Source organism: Fukomys damarensis, unplaced genomic scaffold, assembly GCF_012274545.1.
Source record: "Fukomys damarensis isolate Sample0158 unplaced genomic scaffold, DMR_v1.0_HiC HiC_scaffold_13, whole genome shotgun sequence".
In the NCBI taxonomy this organism is placed as follows: domain Eukaryota; kingdom Metazoa; phylum Chordata; class Mammalia; order Rodentia; family Bathyergidae; genus Fukomys; species Fukomys damarensis.
This window is the reverse complement of record NW_022900925.1, coordinates 10,070,676-10,088,173: the sequence shown is the minus strand read 5'-3', so window position 1 is coordinate 10,088,173 and position 17,498 is coordinate 10,070,676. Positions and strand designations below refer to the sequence as shown.

General features: G+C 52.2%; 5 protein-coding genes across 10 annotated transcripts in view; all 5 read left to right on the top strand.

The window, feature by feature from the left end:
* Window positions 1-4,325, top strand: part of Nlgn2 (neuroligin 2) — a 16,684-nt gene extending 12,359 nt beyond the window's left edge. For all 3 annotated transcript variants that reach the window (XM_010614850.3, XM_010614851.3, XM_010614849.3), the window contains 3 exons: window positions 359-3,751; window positions 4,057-4,114; window positions 4,302-4,325. In XM_010614850.3, the coding sequence (XP_010613152.1) occupies window positions 359-1,235 (877 nt within the window). In that variant the 3' untranslated portion in view covers window positions 1,236-3,751; window positions 4,057-4,114; window positions 4,302-4,325. The remainder of the gene's footprint in view (window positions 1-358; window positions 3,752-4,056; window positions 4,115-4,301) is intronic.
* Spem1 (spermatid maturation 1) lies at window positions 3,762-5,077 on the top strand. The gene is made up of 3 exons (XM_010614854.2): window positions 3,762-3,966; window positions 4,057-4,114; window positions 4,302-5,077. The coding sequence occupies exons 1-3, from the start codon at window positions 3,823-3,825 to the stop codon at window positions 5,024-5,026; spliced, it is 927 nt and encodes a 308-aa protein (XP_010613156.1). The 5' UTR covers window positions 3,762-3,822; the 3' UTR covers window positions 5,027-5,077.
* Window positions 4,917-9,371, top strand: Spem2 (SPEM family member 2). Of its 2 annotated transcripts, none has more exons than XM_010614853.2 (4): window positions 4,917-4,988; window positions 7,433-7,643; window positions 7,804-7,861; window positions 8,018-9,371. In XM_010614853.2, exons 2-4 carry the CDS (start codon window positions 7,458-7,460, stop codon window positions 9,283-9,285), a joined length of 1,512 nt encoding a protein of 503 aa, XP_010613155.1. In that variant the 5' UTR covers window positions 4,917-4,988; window positions 7,433-7,457; the 3' UTR covers window positions 9,286-9,371. The 2 variants fall into 2 exon arrangements, with proteins under 2 accessions (XP_010613155.1, XP_010613154.1); XM_010614852.3 differs by lacking the exon at window positions 4,917-4,988 and adding an exon at window positions 5,571-5,700.
* Window positions 9,372-10,050: 679 nt separating this feature from the next.
* Window positions 10,051-14,315, top strand: Spem3 (SPEM family member 3). Its single transcript, XM_033762809.1, is given in 5 exon segments — window positions 10,051-10,083; window positions 10,085-10,192; window positions 10,340-10,397; window positions 10,516-13,820; window positions 13,822-14,315. Coding segments are annotated over 5 exon segments (3,540 nt in total). The 3' UTR covers window positions 13,858-14,315.
* A 1,446-nt stretch (window positions 14,316-15,761) lies between these two features.
* LOC104855834 (transmembrane protein 102) overlaps window positions 15,762-17,498 on the top strand; it is an 8,125-nt gene continuing 6,388 nt past the window's right edge. Inside the window, exons 1-3 of one of the 3 annotated variants that reach the window (XM_033762811.1) lie at window positions 15,762-15,975; window positions 16,286-16,521; window positions 16,619-17,498. The exon at window positions 16,619-17,498 is cut by the window's right edge and continues 1,024 nt beyond it. In XM_033762811.1, the coding sequence (XP_033618702.1) occupies window positions 16,308-16,521; window positions 16,619-17,498 (1,094 nt within the window). In that variant the 5' untranslated portion in view covers window positions 15,762-15,975; window positions 16,286-16,307. Of the gene's footprint in view, window positions 16,522-16,618 lie in introns of all 3 variants that reach the window. The other 2 variants (XM_033762810.1, XM_033762812.1) reach the window with 2 other exon arrangements.

The window sequence follows — 17,498 nt, the reverse complement described above, 5'->3', positions numbered from 1 at the left end:
TTTTTTTTTTTTTTTTTTTGTACCGGGAATGGAACTCAAGGCCTCATGCTTGCCAGGCAGGCACTGCACCGCTGAATTACATCTCCAGCTTGTTTCTGTTTTTGAGTCAGGGTCTCACTTTTTAGTTCAGGCTGGCCTTGAATTCACTAAGTAGCCCAGGCTGGCCTTGAACTCACAGCAATCCTTCTGCCTCAGCCTTCAGAGTCCTGGGATTACATACCGGCATGCACTGCCATGCCCAGTTGTCTTTGCTGTCTTGTCTCTATACACCGCTGTTCTTTCCCTCCCCTCTGCCACTTCACCCTCCTTTAGAAGCTTTCCCTCATTACTCCTTTCCTTTGCCCTCCTATGCCCACAGTGACCCCAACCAGCCGGTGCCCCAGGACACCAAGTTCATCCACACCAAGCCTAATCGCTTCGAAGAGGTGGTGTGGAGCAAGTTCAACAGCAAGGAGAAGCAGTATCTGCACATTGGCTTGAAGCCACGTGTACGTGACAACTACCGCGCCAACAAGGTTGCTTTCTGGCTGGAGCTTGTGCCCCACCTGCACGGCATGCACAATGAGCTCTTCACCACCACCACACGGCTGCCTCCCTACGCCACGCGCTGGCCACCTCGTCCTCCCCCTGGTGCCCCTGGCACTCGCCGACCCCTACCACCTGCCACCCTGCCACCTGAGCCTGAGCTTGATCCAGGGACACCAAGGATCTACGACCGCTTCCCAGGGGACTCACGAGACTACTCCACGGAGCTAAGTGTCACCGTGGCTGTGGGTGCCTCGCTCCTTTTTCTCAACATTCTGGCCTTTGCTGCCCTCTACTACAAGAGGGACCGGCGGCAGGAGCTGCGGTGCAGGCGGCTCAGCCCACCTGGAGGCTCAGGCTCTGGTGTTCCTGGTGGGGGTCCTCTGCTTCCTGCCACTGGCCGCGAGCTGCCCCCAGAGGAGGAGCTGGTGTCATTGCAGCTGAAGCGGGGTGGTGGCGTCGGGGCGGACCCTGCTGAGTCCCTGCGCCCTGCCTGCCCGCCCGACTACACCCTGGCCCTACGCCGGGCACCAGACGACGTGCCTCTCTTAGCCCCCGGGGCCCTGACCCTGCTGCCCAGTGGCCTGGGGCCACCTCCTCCCCCACCCCCTCCTTCCCTCCATCCCTTTGGGCCCTTCCCTCCACCTCCTTCCACTGCTACCAGCCACAACAACACGCTACCCCATCCCCACTCCACCACTCGGGTATAGGGGGCGGCTTGGGGAGGCCCCCTCCTCCCCAGCCTTCCCCAACCCTGGCCACTCCAAAGGAAGGGAGGAAGACTTGGCAACGGGCTTTTCTCCTGTGGAGTTGTCACATGTCATCGAGCAGCATTAAGGTGGACATGGGATTCCTCACTGGGATGTGTGTTTTTCCCATGCAAAGAGGCCCATTATTTTCTCTGGACCTGGGCCTCTGAACAGCTAGGGGGGTGTTTTCTGCCTTCCTTTGGGACACCAGTCTTCGGTGTGTGGAAATGTGGAAGTCTTTTCCCACGTGGAGGCGTGCTTTCCTCATGAGGGGGTGTTTTCCCATGTGCAGGGTGAGGTTTTTTTTGCCGCCCTGGACACATGTTGGCCCCCTCAAATAATTTCTGCGGGGATTTGTACCCCAGAATCCTGTTCCCTTATGCCTTCTCTCACCTCCTCCCCTCTTTCATCTCCTGGAGACCCTGGAAGTGATGTGTTCACGTACAGTGACCCTTGGCCACCAGACGACCCATGGTGGTGCCTGGGGAACAGCAAGGAAATCACAGGCCCTGTACCCCTGCTCCCCCCTCACCCCAGCAAAGCATGTTTCTCCCCCATGGCACAAGTCAGATGAAGCACGTTCTCCCAGGGAGGTTCTCACCTTCCACAGACGACAGACACAGATTTCCTGCCAGGGGGACAGGAAGAGATCCGTGCATCCCGGTGCTGCCTGGAAACTTATTTTCCCATGGTCCAGGACACATTTCTCTGAGTGGAAACATGTTCTTGCATGTGGATGTGTGTTTTCCCAGGCAGAGGGTCCCTCTGTCCCCAGCACTTCCCTGCATCCCCCAGCCTCAGGCCCAGCACTCAATTCCTCCTCACGTAGCAGGTGGGAATAGATTTCAAACTGACAGAAGCTGAGGGGGATGTACAAACCCTGAGGGAGGCCTGGGGCCCTCCCTCTCCCAGAGAGGCTGAGTCTGGGATGGAGGGGTGTGGCAAATGCCACCCACAGAGGCCATGCATGTTTGACCAAAGCCCTCATGGGGCCTGGGGACAGCCTTTCCCTCAGTCCTCAGATCCTTGTTCATCCGTGCCAAACTGGGTAGACGGGTTTGAATGGGGTGGAAAGCTTCAGAATGTGCCAAGGATTACCCAGTCCTAGGCCAGGACAGGGTAGATGGTGGGGGCAAGTGAGATACTGGGTAGGGGGATATGGCAGCTAAGGGGCCCCCATCTGTGTCTCTTGTTCTCATCCTTCCCTCTCTGCCTCAGTTCCCCACTCTCCACCATCTCTGTCTCCCTTTTTGAAACTGTCCCCATCTCAGGGTCAGACCAACCTTGTCCCTCTCCTTCTTGGACCTGCCCCACCTACCCTGGCTGCCAGGGCCAAAGGAAAGGATCGGTGGAAGGCGGAGGGGAGGGAACAGAAAGGTTTTATAGGCAGGTTGGGGAAAGAATGAGGTCGGCTGTGCTAGGAGCAGATGGAGGAGGCTGTGGGGGACTGGGCTTGGGCAGACACCAGCAGGAAGAATTTGAAAGGAAATGTGTGAGACAACTTCCCAGAGGTCCTTGGGTTTGGGCCTCTGGAGAAAAGAACAGTGTAAGGAAGGGTGAAGGACACCAGTAGAGGGGGAGCAAATCCTCACTTGCTGTGTGGCTTTCTGTGGGATGTGAGTGCCAAATTAGGGGGTGGGTGCTGTCTTCCACTGATGCCCAGATCCAGAAACCCCGGTCTTGAGCCCCAGAACTTTGCCTCTTGACTGTCCCTTCTCCCACCTCCACCCATGGAAATGTAGTTCTTTTTTGGCCTTTCCCCCTGCCTGGTCTAGCTCCTCTTGGAACAGCCATGCCCTCTAAATGCTAGTGACCTGGGCCCTGAGCCCTATGGGCAGATGCCCCCAGAATAGGGGCATGGGAGGGCGCTGGGGGCCCCATGATTCAGCCACGGACTCCAATGCCCAGCCCCTCTTCTCTCCGGAACAATCCCACACACACCCCCCAACCCTTTGCGGCTCTGTACACATTTTTAAATCTGGCAAAAGATGAAGAGAATATTGTAAATATAAAAGTTTAACTGTTGGTTGTGCCTGCTTAAGTTATGTTAGAATGTTGGGGAACACCCTTGAAGTAAGCCTTGGGGATCTAAATTTCTGGTCCCCTTTTTTAGTGAACAGCTCTGAGGTCTGAGATGAAGGAGAGGTGGGTACTGAGGTAAGATTGCCATAGTAATGGGACTGGAGAGTTAAGATCAGGACCCCAGGCTTCCCGAGAGAGAAATCTGGTGTAGTTCTAGGAAGAGGGATAGGGACAGATGCCAAATAGGCCAGAGGGCCAGTGGGCTGGTCCAAGTAGCAAGCTGCAAGAAAGACATGCAAGGTCATAGGTTGGCCCCGCAAGCCCTGCCAAGCCTGTACTCAGGCTGAAGTGTCAACCTTCAGTCTAGAACTCTGAGAGTAGCCCCTTGGCACATTGTGAGGGAGAGCTCCAGCATCATTGTGACCCACCCACTCACCCTCAGGAACCTGAGTCAGGTAGGTGGGCTGGTGGATACTTGGCAGAGTAGGCTTGGGGCCTAAGGGCCCTGGCGGCCCTAGAGACCACCATGGCCATGGCTGAGCAGCTACAGCCTGGGTGGGCCTTGTATCACAGTCCCAACAACAACAACTGCCAGGACGTGGGCAATTCCATCCTACTGCTACTAGGCCTCATCATCTGCATTAATATCGGCATCAATATGGTGACCCTGGTCAGGGCAGGGCCAAGTGGGAGGGTGTTGGCGGGGGGCAAACACAGTGGCAAGGACCTGCCTGGGGTCACCATGTGCTCCTATACCTAGCTCTGGGGCCGAGTCCGTGTCATCTTACGCCGAAGGTTCCATATCATTTGTGAGAAAGGTAAGCAGGGCTGAGCACTGGAGGGACAGAAACCAGGCATTCTAGGCCCAGCCCTAAGCTGACCCCTTACTGTTGTACCCTCTCAGATAGCATAGCAGTGGGTGCAGCTTCTCTCCCCAAAGCTTCCTTCTCCTCCCTATAGGAGCCAGTCTACCCCCACCCAGCTTCACCTCTCCCTGATCCACAGAAACTGCTAAGTCATCCTCACCTGGGAAGCCAACCAAGCTGAAGAAGCAGAACTCCCCTGCAGTCCATCTTCGATGCACCATGGACCCTGTGAAAATGACCATGACCCCCCCGCCCACTCGTCGTCGTCGTCATCGCCATCAAGCCTCGCCATTGTGCTGTGCCTGCCACCAACTAGCTTGGACCCCTGATACTGAGGTTGAAAAGCCCCCACATCAGAACCCAACAATCTGTTCCCACCACTGGGAAGGTCCCAAAGACTGGGAAGGTTTCCAATCCACCCCAGAGCCCTGGGATTCCTGGACTCAGGACACTCTGGAGCCAGTTCCCCATACTATCCGCTTCCAGAAAACTGTAGAGAGAAAGCCACTCAAATCAGAGATCCGGTCAGAACAGAGCCTAGAGGCCTATGTATACCCGGTGAACCCCTCACCTCCCTGTGGGGAAGCTGTGAACCACAAGAACACTGGGGCAGGGGCAGAGGCTGAGGCCACACAGAGCCAGGCTGCCCCACCACCCTTCCTGGGCCCATCAATCATCCCTGAAATCCCTCGGCGACATTCCTCAGCCCGAGTAGTGTATGATGCCCGAGACGTGAGGCGGCGGCTTCGGGAACTGACCCGGGAAGTGGAGGCCTTGTCCCACTGCTACACCTTTGTGTCTGGATCCAACGCTGCTGAGGGGACAGGCAAGGACTGGGTGTATCGTTCTGTGGTGGGGAGGTGACGGGAAAAAAATAAAAAGGAGAGAGGAGGTAGTTCATGGTGGTGTGTAGGGGTGGGAGGCAGGGCCCACACAGAACCCACAAGCCCTGGTTGCTAAGGGAATGATCTCTCTGGCAACAGGACCCAAAAAGTCCTTGGGAACTTACATCAACCTGTTACCCTCACAGGCCCTGCCTGTCCTTGGCCTTCTTGATTCCAAGTGTTCCACCTCCCTCTCCTCTGTTTTCTTTAGTATCCAGAGAATCCTGCCTCCAAATCTGGCCCTAGGTCCTTAAATAGTTCTGCATTATAGAAGAGACCTCCACCCCCATGACCCTGGCTCCTCACAAGTCTGGTCCTTGCCAGACCTTAGGTGTAGGCTACAGCCACAAGGGGAGTCACAGTTCCCTCTTACATCTTTGGGTTGAGGAGGAAAGGGTCTGTAGTCCCTCACAGTTCCCCCAAAACAACCTAAAGTTTCTGTACCCTTATGCAGGCTTGAAGCAGAAGGTGAAACATGGGGAACACTTTTAAGAGTTGTTTTACCATAACATCGCACGCCTCTGTGACCTTGTTCCTATCCATGTCACAAAGAAGAGACTGAGGTTCAAAAGGCCAAGTGATTTTCTCATGGTCACACAGATACAAGGGACCTAGCTAATGGTCTCCAATGTTTCATCCCACTGCTCCTGCAAGGTAGATAATATTCCCACTGCCACCAAGTCAGACTAGCCGACCAGCATCTCTAACCTGCTTCAGTCTACCAATGATTTCATCAGAATATTCCATCCCTAGGCAGCAAGGAAACTTGAGCCCTACTCTACGCCTAGAGATTGGGATCATATGAAGGTGTACACATAAAGCCTGGGAATAAAGAGTCATGTGAGTGAGGCCAGGCTAAAGGAGCTGGACCTTACCTTCCATACTAGACAGATTCTGAGAATATGAGCAGACTTCCGTGAAACACCCTACTTCTCTATTCATTTACATTCAACTAATGTTATTGGTCATTTTAAACTGATTCCATTCATTGGGTACATACCGAGTTTCTACTATGTGCTTGAAGGCTTGACAGCAAATGTTCATTGGCCATTCCTGCATTTCTGAGTACTTTACTATGTAAACAAATTACTTGCCATTCTCAAAGAGTGCCACTTTCACAGACTCCAGTGACAAACCTAGTTTACATGGAAGATTCCTTTTGTCATATCAACAATTGCATCTGTTTTGCTGGGTGTGGTGGTACACACCTATAATCCTGCTACTCAGGAAGCTGAGGCAAGAGGATCACCACAAATTAGAAGCCAGCCTGGGCTACATAGTAAGATTCTGTCTCAAGATAAAACAAATTACATCTATGTTATGATTTGTTAATTGCATGTGGTTTTCTTAAGATGGCACCGGCCAGTTTTTCAACATGAAGTAGGTATGAGTCAGTGAGAGGATAGTTGGTTTGGAAGGAGAGAAACTATAGCTGGGATTGGTCCCTGGCAGGGGCAGGAATCTCAGCAAGGTGGAGCCCATAGACTGAAGCAAAGCAGCCAATTGGCTCAGGCACCTCCACTGCCTAGGGCTACAAGGAAGGGCTGGGCAAGGATATGTAGGAGAAGAACAATGACAGGAAAATCATCAGGACAGGGAGGAATTGATGTAGCAGAATGATTCCACAGGGAACTCTTGCTGTCACCCATCATCCAGTCACCTTATCTGCTAGCCCCAAACTAGGCATGAGATGGGATGCACCAACAGGCTACATAAGTTGCCACAATGTCTCAAAAGAGCAGTGATGAGCCGGGTATGGTGGGACATGCTTGTGATTCCAGAACTCTGGGAGGTTGAAGCAGGAAGGTTGTAAATTCAAGCCCAGACTAGGCAATTTAGCAATTTAGTGAGATGATGTCTCAAAAGGGGGCAGGGCTAGAGCCAGGTATGGTGGCATGTACCTGTAATCCCAGCACTCAGAAGGCTGAGGTTGCCATGAGTTCAAGGCCAGCCTGGTCTAGTGAGTTCAAGGCCAACCTGAACTACATAGTGAGATCCTGTCTCAAAGAAACAAAAAAGGCAGGAAGGTGGTGTATGTCTGGAGATGTAGCACATTGTGAAGGCCCTAGGTTCAATCCTTAGCACTCTTTAAAAAAGAAAGAAAGAGAGGAATAAAATGGAGGAAATCCTGTATACATGATTCAAACTCTGTGAAGATTGTCTCATGCCTAAGGCTGCGATATTTTCAGATCAGGAACTACATGTGGGGTTAAGCAAGCCTCACAGAGAGAAAGAGACAACTCTGGGATATCTGGAGACTGATTTCCATCATGTGGGAGAGGCAAGGGTAGAGATGGCTGTGTAAAGGGCAAGTAGAGTAGATAAGGGATCTGTCACCTCTGTATTGTGACTAACTTGTCTTATTATGACCTTGCTCCCTGCCTAGTTGGTTAGTGCCTCCAGGTAATGATATGAGTGCAGTGTGGATTGGGGGGGGTGGGCTCAGGACACCCCCCCCCATGGAAAACCAGCTCTGGCATGACACCCTGGGGTTCTGCAATCAATACCAAGAAAGCCCCCAGGATGCTGAGGACATCTTATTCTTGCTGCTGGGCCTCATCATTCTTGTCAACATTAGCATCAACATGGCAACTGTGGTCAGTGATGGTTGTGGACCACCTTAGGGGTGAAAAGGGCTGCGGGGGGAGCCATGGGCAACTTGCACCTCCATCTGAAAGAGTAATCTTGACTGGGGCAGGGTGGGTGGTACTGGGGGTGGGAGCCTGGCCTTCACTCCATCCCTCCCACCACCCCCAGATGTGGAAAGGGCTCCAGAATGTCTTAGACAAGATGGTCTATTGGATTAACCAGAAAAGTAAGTATGGCAGCTAGAATATAGGGCCCACCATCACCACCACCCCTATCCCCCATCTCCACCCCCACCACTGTGATCCTAAAAACCAAGTCCAGTATTCCCAGCCTGAACTCTGCTGCCAATGGCCTTGACCTCATGGACTCTTGCCTCCCCCAGATGAAGTCCAGGCTAGTGAATGTTTCCCTAAAGATCCTCCAGACAAGGCCCAAGATGTCCACATCCACTGCGTCCTGGACCCTGTACAAGTGAAGCTGGCCCGACCCACACACTTCTCCTCTTCCTCCTGCCACTATCTTCTCAACTGTCACAGTCGCCGCCACCGCCACCGCCGCTACCACCAGCAAAAGCCACAGAACCACAAACGATTCCCCAAGGGCTGCCCAATCTTTCATAACCAACCCTATGGCTACAAGATGTCACCACCACGGCCCGTGCCCTTTTTTGACCTAGAAGACCAGGACCCCTCCCTGGAGGAGTTAGAAGACCCATCTTTCCCAATTCTCAAGTACCCACGTCAGGGCAAGGGTGGGGTCTATCAGCGAATGGATGTACCCTCCATTGTGGGCCTGTGGGGGCGCCAGGGTGGAATTTTGGCCAGCTTGCCACCACCCTCTCTCTACTTGTCACCTGAGCTGCGTCGCTTGCCCAAGCACGTAAAGGCCAAGTCAGAACTGAGGCTGCAGTCCTGTGGGTCCCAAGGCTCACAATCCCAAATTTACAGCAATGTGGAGACCAAGCAGTGTACCCACTCCCTACTACCTACTCGTTGGCTGCCTCCTAACTCCTCCTGGGTCCCTGGGGGACAGAGCCCTTTCTCTTCAAAGGTCCGTGTACTTCGTGACACCTGGAATCAGCACCAGTGTGGTGTGGAGAGCTCTGAGCCCCCACCTTCCTTGATGTCCAGAAATGCCCAGCAAGAGACCCAAGCTTGCCAGGAGCACTGCTCCCCACAGTCCCAGGGATGGAGCCTCCTTGGCCATGTTCACACCCAGCCCAACTGTAGCCCACATCCATCGATGGGACACTCAGGTTTTGGATCCCGGGATGCTCACGAGATACGGGGCCGGGTGGCTGACTGGGCTGAGGCTTTGCCAGGGCGGCATCCTCTAACCACCTCTACTTCCCTCACGGTGTTGGGTGAAGCCTTGTACCAACGAGCCCCAGCTGCCAGCTCAGCCTTGCATCCTCCCTCCTCCCAGCCCCTGCCTGAAGTTGGCCAGGCTGTTGATCCCACCCCACCCTCAATCACCTTTGTCCCACTCAGACGGAATCCAGGGGGCAATACCAGCTACCAGGTGTATGACAGCCTGGAGCTGAAGAGGCAGGTACAGGAGAGCAGAATGAGGGCCAACTCATTGCCACCACCTTCCACCTCAACTTCCATGCCTTCTCTACACAGGAACCGGGCTGGGAAATGTAACTGACTAGCAAGTGAAAGTGGGTGGTAGGACAAGGTATGGAGAGAGGAATAAAGAGAAATGGAGGCCATTGTGGTAGTCTTTGTTTTGGAAACATTCCCCCACGCCTTCTACAATCCTGGAGCCCTGCCCTTGAGTTCCTAAATCGAGATGTCAGTGTCCCCTTCTTGTCACAAGGCTTCCTTTTGTTCCTTGGCAATGCCCCTGCCAACAGGCCCCATCTGGTTCTGTACCATACACTAAGGTCTGGAAGCTACACACTGCAAACCACACCCATCCTGTCTCTCTGCTCTCCCTGTTCCCAAAGGAGCTCAGAAGCTCAACCCTGCTCAAACTGAGTCAGAGTCAAGACCTGGGGGTTCCATTTTAGGCAGATCAAGGCCTGTGGCCCAGGGTAGGGCAGGAAGTCAGCCAGGCTCTAGATTCCACCTAGGGTTCTGAGGCTAAGGTCCAGGTCTTCCCAGTCTTAGGGGTGAAGGGCTCTAGATTCTCAACTGAAAATGCAAGAATAATGAGAAGCATTTGAGTGAGCTGAGTGAATCAGCATAACAAGGGAATGATTGGGCAAGGAGGGAGGTGTGCTGGCCCCCAGACTCAGGTTACTCAGACTTGGTTAACTCCATTCTGGGCTCTTCTCTCTCTATTTTCCTCATTGTGATCCCAACCACCTGCCCCATTATGACTCGGTTTTCCCCTCCCCCGCCAGAGGAGTCTGTCTCCTAGTGAGTATGTGGGGGTTGGGGGGCCCGGGTACTCCTGGGACCCCAGGCCATGGGTGAGCAAGCCTACCATGGAGCCCATGTATGTATGCTCTGGCACCAACCCAAGGAAGTGCCAGGACTTAGGAGACACAATTCTTCTGATTCTGGGCAGCTTCATCTTGCTCAACGTTGGACTCAATGTGGTGACTCTGGTCAGGGCGGGGAGTGAGAAGCAGGAATGGAGGATTTCTGGGGTCTTGAAGGGGTGAAATGGGAGGGTTACTGGGATGTGGCCAGACAAGAGTTGTACTTCAGAACTCACTCTGCTTTGGAACTTTCTCCTCCCCTGCTTCCCTCAGCTCTGGAGGCATCTGAAGGGCTTCTTGAGAATTCTTGTCCATCACTTTTTCCCTAAAGGTGAGTGGGCTCTGGCAAGGGCTCCAGAGATGTGGGTTTCTCTCTTTTCTTCTCTCCTTATCCCTGCTATCAGCTACTCAGGCACTCAAGCCTTCTCCCATCACCCCTCTTCCTTCAGGCAAGGAGATCAGCGCTCTAGGCAGCAGGCCTGTGTGCGTGCGCTGCACTGCAGATCCCAAGAACCTGTGCTCAAGAGTCTCTTCCCGCTTCCATCGTCACCACAGCTTCCTCTTCAGGCATGCTAACCACCACGACTCCTGGATACCAGACACAAACGGTGAAAAGGCTTCTAGGTGCTGTGCAATGTCACCTCAACGTGGACAAGCTAGGGCTCCCACAGAGGCTCCAGGGGGACTGTGGAAAGAGGGAGCTGGGAAAGCACCTCAGGTCACAGCCTTGAAGGCCTCCTTGCCCTCCAAGGCAGAGAGTGCTTCCCAGTTCTGGAAGATGAACAAGTTGGACATGGATCTGTTCTCTTTACCCCAAGAGAGAAAAACTAAGACCTCAGACCATGACCCTGCCTATCCTCCCATCAAGGCCAAGACCCAGTCCTCAGCCCATACCTCAACGGCCTGTATCCCACCCCCTACCCCAGACTCTACACCAACGCATGTCCCACCCCCTACTCCATCTTCTACCCCTACACATGCCCCAGCCCCTATCTCAGCCCCTACCCTGGCTCACAGCCAAGCCCACATCCCAGCCCATGCCGCAGGTCCTGCTCCAACCCATGCCCCAGCTCTTATCCCAACACATGCCTCAACCCCTACTCCAGCCCAGGCCCCAGCCCACACCCCTGAGCATTCCCAGGCCCACAGTTCTGAGAACACCTCAGCCAATACCCCAGTCCACCCCCAAGCCTATGCCTCAGCCCACTCCCAGAACCATGACCCAGTTCATACTTCAACCCAGGCCTGGTCCCACGCCAAGGCCCATATCCCTAAGCACATATCAGCTCAAGCCTCAGCAAGTACTCTAGCCAATTCTCATCTAATTCATTCCTATGCCCACACTCCAGTTCCTGCCCTATTCTCTGCCAAAGCCCCTCCCCGATCCTGTGCCTCAGTCACTCCTGCCATATCCCCTATCCAAGCCCCTGTCCCAGTCCATGCCTTGACTACCACTTCAGCCTCTGTTCCTGTCCCTGCCACAACCTCTGCCCCAGTCCTAACTCCTATTCCTTCTACTCTGGCTACCTTTGGTCCTAACCACTCCACTGGTCGTGTAGTCTATGATGCCCGCAGGGTAAAACAGAACATCTTCCACAAGTGCAATGCCCAGAACTCTGGGTATTCCAGAAAGGACTTGGGTACCCTCTCTAGGCCCCAAGAGACACAGGGTCTGGAGAGTTCTGGTACATCTGAACGGACACCAAAGCAAAATGTTGGGGACAGTCCTGAGCCTCCTGCAGAACCTATTCTGGGCTACATGGAGTTGGGGAATATGGAATGGAAGGTTTCAGATGATGCCAAAAACAATTTCTCCCAGACTAAGACCTTCCCTTACTACAGCTTCCATCCTTGCAGTTCAGAAAGGAAAAACACAAATTCTAAGGCTCCAGTATATCCTAAATTTCTGATCTATACCCAGGATGCTGCTCCTTCTAAACATTGCTTTCACTCTCCAACCACTGCCCAGAGCTCACTGCCCACACTTACTCCACCATGCATTCTTTCTCTGCCACTTGTTTCTCCCAAAGCCTTTGTCCTAACTCACCCTACCAACCACCAGAAACCCTCCAACTTAGCACAAAACCCCACCTTTCTTCCAACCTCCAAGTCTCCTCAATATGTCCCCTCTTCACACTTTCCCACCCCTCCCCAGTTCTCCACCATTTCCCAATCCCTGATTCAATCCCCCGAACTTCATGATAATCAAGGTCTTAGCCAAGACTCTGGCTTCCAAAGGACTCCATGCCTTTCAAAAGACTCCAAAATTCCCAGGAATCCAGGTCTTATCCAAAATCCAGGCCTCAACAATAATATAGACCTTGCACAAGATCCAGGCCTCCACAAGAATCCACATCTTGCTCAAAATCCAGGCCTTCACAAAAACACAGGCTTTACTGAAGACCCTGTTCTCTGCAAGAACCTCAGCCCTTCCCAAAACACTGGCCTTAACAAGAAATCAAGCATTACTCAAGATTGTGCCTCCCAAAAGAGTCCAGGTCCTACTCAAAATGCTAGTGTCTTTAGGATCCCATGTTTCACCCAACCCTCTGGACTCCAGAAGAATACACCATTTACCCAAACTTCTGACCTTCAGGGGAATTCAGACTTTATACAAGACTCTGGAGTCAGTAGGAGTGATGAACTAAACCAAGACACTGTGGTCTACAAAAGTCAAGACCTCTCTCAAGTAACAGATCTTGAAAAGAGTCCAGGCCCTTGTCAAGATTCTGGAGGTAACAAGAGTATGGGAAATATCCAAGATCCAGGAGCCCATGGAAGCCTAGGCCTTATCCAAGATTCTAGAACACAGAAGAACCCATGTTTTGTCCAAGACACTGAAGTCAACAAAAGTTCAGGACTTATGCAGGAATCTAGTACCCACAGGAACCCAGACCTTGTCCAAACCTCTGGCCTCCACAAAGTCTCAGGCCTCACTCAAGACTCAAGAGACTACAAGAATCTAGGCCATACCCAGGATTCTGGAGTGAACAAAGTCCCAGGTCTTACCCAAAATTCTGATTGCCACAGGAGTACAGATCTTCCCCAAGCCACTGAAGTTGGAAAAAGATCCAAACTAACCCAAAATGTTGGAGTTTACAGGAGCCCAGAACAAGGCCAAGATTCTAACCTCCATAAGTGTCCAGGAATTAATCAAGATCCTGGCCCTCAAAAGGATGCAGTAGTTGCCCAAAACTCTGGCCTCCCCAATCCTCCCCATCCTGACAAATCTGGCCTTCACAAAGATCCTGGTCTCCATGAGAATCCAAGCCTTGCTATAACTACTGACTCAGTCCAAGTCTTAGATACACATCTGACCCCACAGTCAACACCGTGTTTGAAGAAGTCATTTAAATATGAGACAGCTCCTCAGAAGGAGAGTGTAGAGCATCATGTATCCTGGGCTTCTGTCCCAAACAACCAAAACTCCTGTCCTTCCAAGGTCCAGCTAATCTCCACTGGCCTGCAAACCTTTTCAGAGGTACCTGTACTAGTTGAGCTGCAGCCATCCTCCAGACAGGCAGGCAGCCAAGACTGGGTATACCACCCTGTGGATACAGTTCCTTCAGCCTTCCAGAACTATCGCCAGATGTCTATGCCTCCCAAAATCAACTGGAGGCCCCAGTGCCCTGGACCAAGCACCCGGATAGGGCATGTGGTCTTTGATGCTCGACAGAGACACTTAGCAGTGGGCAGGGACAAATGTGAAGCTCTGTCTCCCCGGCGCCTTTGCCGAGAGGCACCCAGCAACTCAGGGGAGACCACCAAGGAGTGGGGATACCAGAATGTGATGAGACCCTCAGACAAAGAGGGGACAAATCAGTAATAAAGAGAGAAGAGAAATATTCTTTGGTTTTTCTAGGACATCCATTCCAGACCCATCCTTGATGGTGACCACTGAAAGTCTAATGAGGACTAGAACTATCATGTCCCTGCTACTACTCCACAGATCCTTAGCCAAACCCATTATTCTCCAGGCCCCAGACCTGCATTTACAATATAGTAGCCCACTAGCCAAATGTGGCTATCAAAATGGCAATCAAAATTTAAAATTATGTTCCTCAGTCTCACTATTTACTTTTTAAGGGCTTAAAAGCCACATGTGGGTAGTAGCTGCTCTATTGGACAGCACAGATTCGGGATGTTTCATCATCACAGAAAATTATTCTGTTGGATAACAATACTTTAGAGTTTAAAGAACCTTCCTTCCCCTTGTCATCCATCCCAACATTTTCAAAATACCCAAAGCGTCCAGAGAATGTTATTTCTTTTTATTTTATTTTACTTGCACCGGGGATTGAACTCGGATCTTTGCACTTGCAAGACAGGCGGTGGAACCACTGAGCTAAATTCCCGGCCCAAGAATGTTATTTCTTTTTAGGCTACTTTCTCGGGAGGGAGATGTAGGGATACCCACGTCTGGTTACTGCAGATTCTGATAAAGAGCCCAGTTCTTAGCTATCTAGATCTGACCTCTTAGGTCACCACTGGATGTATGGAAACCTACATTCCCTAGTTCTAGGCTGTCTTGGTGCTCTCAGTTCCCTAGTCCTGGTGGCTGGGGGAAAAGGGGTTTGTCAATGACCTTTGAGGTCCAACCTTCCCAAATTGAGCTCTGGTTTCAGGAATTCGCTCTTTTACAGGCCTCTAATTTTTCTCTGCTTAATTCTCTTGCTTATAAACTTAGGCTTATCCCACTCTGAAAATAAACCATGTGCAGAAGGAACGTAAGAAGTCCTGAGCCAGCGATGCATTAGTCTAATCTGTGAGCTTGCTGCTAGTTTCTTATCCTCTGTCCCAATATTCCTGTCTATGATCAAGCTGTGTTCTGCCCTTATTCTGGTCCCTGATAGCATAGGCTACTGAAAGCAATTTCCTGCCCTTGATTATTTTCCATTGCCTTGCCCCAGCCTAGCTGAGAGTTTCCTCTAGACTTGATTTTCAGTCCTGATAATTCTACAGTGTACATACAGCTATAAAATTCTTTTTTGGGTTTTTTTTTTTTTTTGAGAGAGGGTCTCACTCTGTAGTTGAGACTGACCTGGAACTCACTATGTAGCCCAGGCTGGTCTTGAACTCACAGTGATCTTCCTGCCTCAGCCTCCCGAGTGCTGGGATTACAGGCGTGTGCCACCATGGCCAGTAGCTATAAAATTCAGAAGTGCTTATCCTGCTATAACTCCTGCATGTCTGAGATGGACATTACTGTTATGTCTGTCTCTTCTATGAGTCAGATGTCCATTCCTGGATCACCAGGGTGTTCTGTCTTAACATTACCACCACTAATTCCAAGAAGAACCCTCCACCCAGCCAGGAAGGCCCTTTCCAACACTTGCCAGATTCAGCTCTTGGACAAGTGTATATCTTTCTAAGTCTTTCCATCCTCCAAATGAGAGAAACTCATAATTTCATGAAATAATGCTCATATCTAAGTAACCAAGGCTCCTCTATTCACATAGGGGATGCAAGGCCCCTATTTCTCCCCAGGCCCTAGAGTGTATCCATTATGGTTTATTATTCAGATCTATCCAATTAGCCCTCTATTCCAACTCCCAGGAAGGTTTCTGACGGATTGACAAGACATTAAATAATATACCGCTATAGAAACTACAACGTCCATCAGGCATTCCTTCAGCGGAACAGGAAAGGATGTTGGGGCGTGACTCCAATGCTCCGGGAGGGCAGAAAACGAACTACAACTCCCATGGTAGCGCGAAATCTCAGCAGAAAACAGTCAGAACTCTCACCCAAGGCGGGATATTCCTGGAACCACCCCTTCAACCTCCAGAAAAGGGCGTGGTCGAAATCGAGGGGCGTGGGCCTCATCAGGAGGAAGTTACCTGTTGAATTTCCCCGTCCTTTCTCTTACCGACCTTTATAGTCATTCTTTAGAGGGAAACCGCAGAACAGTAAGTCTCCTCTGAAAAAGAGGTAAGGGGAGGTACACAGGGGCGGCGACTAAGACTGGCTCCTGCATTCCGTAGGAGAGGCCCAACAACTACTTTTTACCTGCTAAGCCAAATAAACTGATTTGCTAGGTGGACACCTGCATATGAGAAAAGGAGGAAGAGGGAGGTACTGTATTTGTTCATTTTGAAGACTATACCTAGAATCTATCATCTGCAGACGCATTTGTGGGACTTGTTTGACCTCAGAAGGAGTGAAGAACCGGAGCGACTTTAGTAAGCAAAAGAAGCCTGTCTTGTGTGTTTTGCCTAGACAAACACTCTAGAGTGGTAGCATGGCTTCCGCTGTGTGGGGGAGTGCCCCCTGGTGGGGTCCGCCGCCCCCAGCCCCAGCCCGGCCGCTCACGGACCTCGATTTCTGCTCGGGGGCGCAGCTGCAGGAACTGACCCAGCTGATTCAGGAGCTCGGGGTGCAAGAGAGCTGGAATGACGGGCCTCAACCGGGAGCAGACCTCCTCCGGGCCAAGGACTTTGTCTTCTCATTGCTTGGTAAGTAACCCTTCATCCCTGTAGAAACTCGCAGTCCTTAGCCGTGCCATTCCCCACCCCAACTTTGGACGATATCCTATCACTTTTCTTCCTTTAGGTCTAGTTCACCGCCAAGATCCCCGTTTTCCTCCCCAGGCAGAGCTTTTACTACTTCGTGGTGGGGTTCGCGAGGGCTCCCTGGATCTGGGGCATGCACCCTTGGGTCCCTACGCCCGCGGAGCTCATTACGACGCCGGCTTCACTCTCTTAGTCCCAGTATTTTCGCTGGACTGCAATGGGTCAGAGCTGCAATTGGACCTAGAATCCTGTTCCGCATGGCTCCGCCTCCCAGAGCTGGTTCTGGGAACCTCCGTACTGGAGGCGTGGCAGGATTGCCTGGGACCTCCAGCCCCAGGAGGACGTGATTTGAATCACCATAGCAAGAGCGAAGGAAGCCCCAAGGACGAGCAAAGCTCGGTGGTCCAGGCGCGCAGTTACATCACTGAGTCTGATACTCAAGTATTTTTGGAAAAATCACCTAATGACCTTTCGGGGCCAGAGTCGTCTCAGTATGACGTCACCCACCTTGGCTCTTCCGAACCATTGCATGAACTGAGTACTGAAGTCACCGAGGCAACCGTCGAAGGTCTAGTTCCACAGCCGTCGGAGGTTCAAGAGGCGTGGCCCACTTTGGGTTCATCCCAAGTGGCCGCCTGGTTCTTTAGTACTCTGGCTACAGTTGCCGAGACCCTCATTCCTGTACCTGGGGCCCCGCGCCTGGTGCACGCAGCTCGCCACGCGGGCTTTACCACAATCCTCCTGGCAACTCCGGGACCCCCGCGGCACCTATTGCTCTTTGACTTGATCCCGGTGGTGTCCGTGGCAGGCTGGCCCGACGGAGCTCGGAGCCACTCATGGGCGGGGCCTCTGGCCTCGGAGTCGGCCTCCTTCTACCTGGTACCAGGCGGCGGCACCAAGCCGGACGCCTCCAGCTGGCA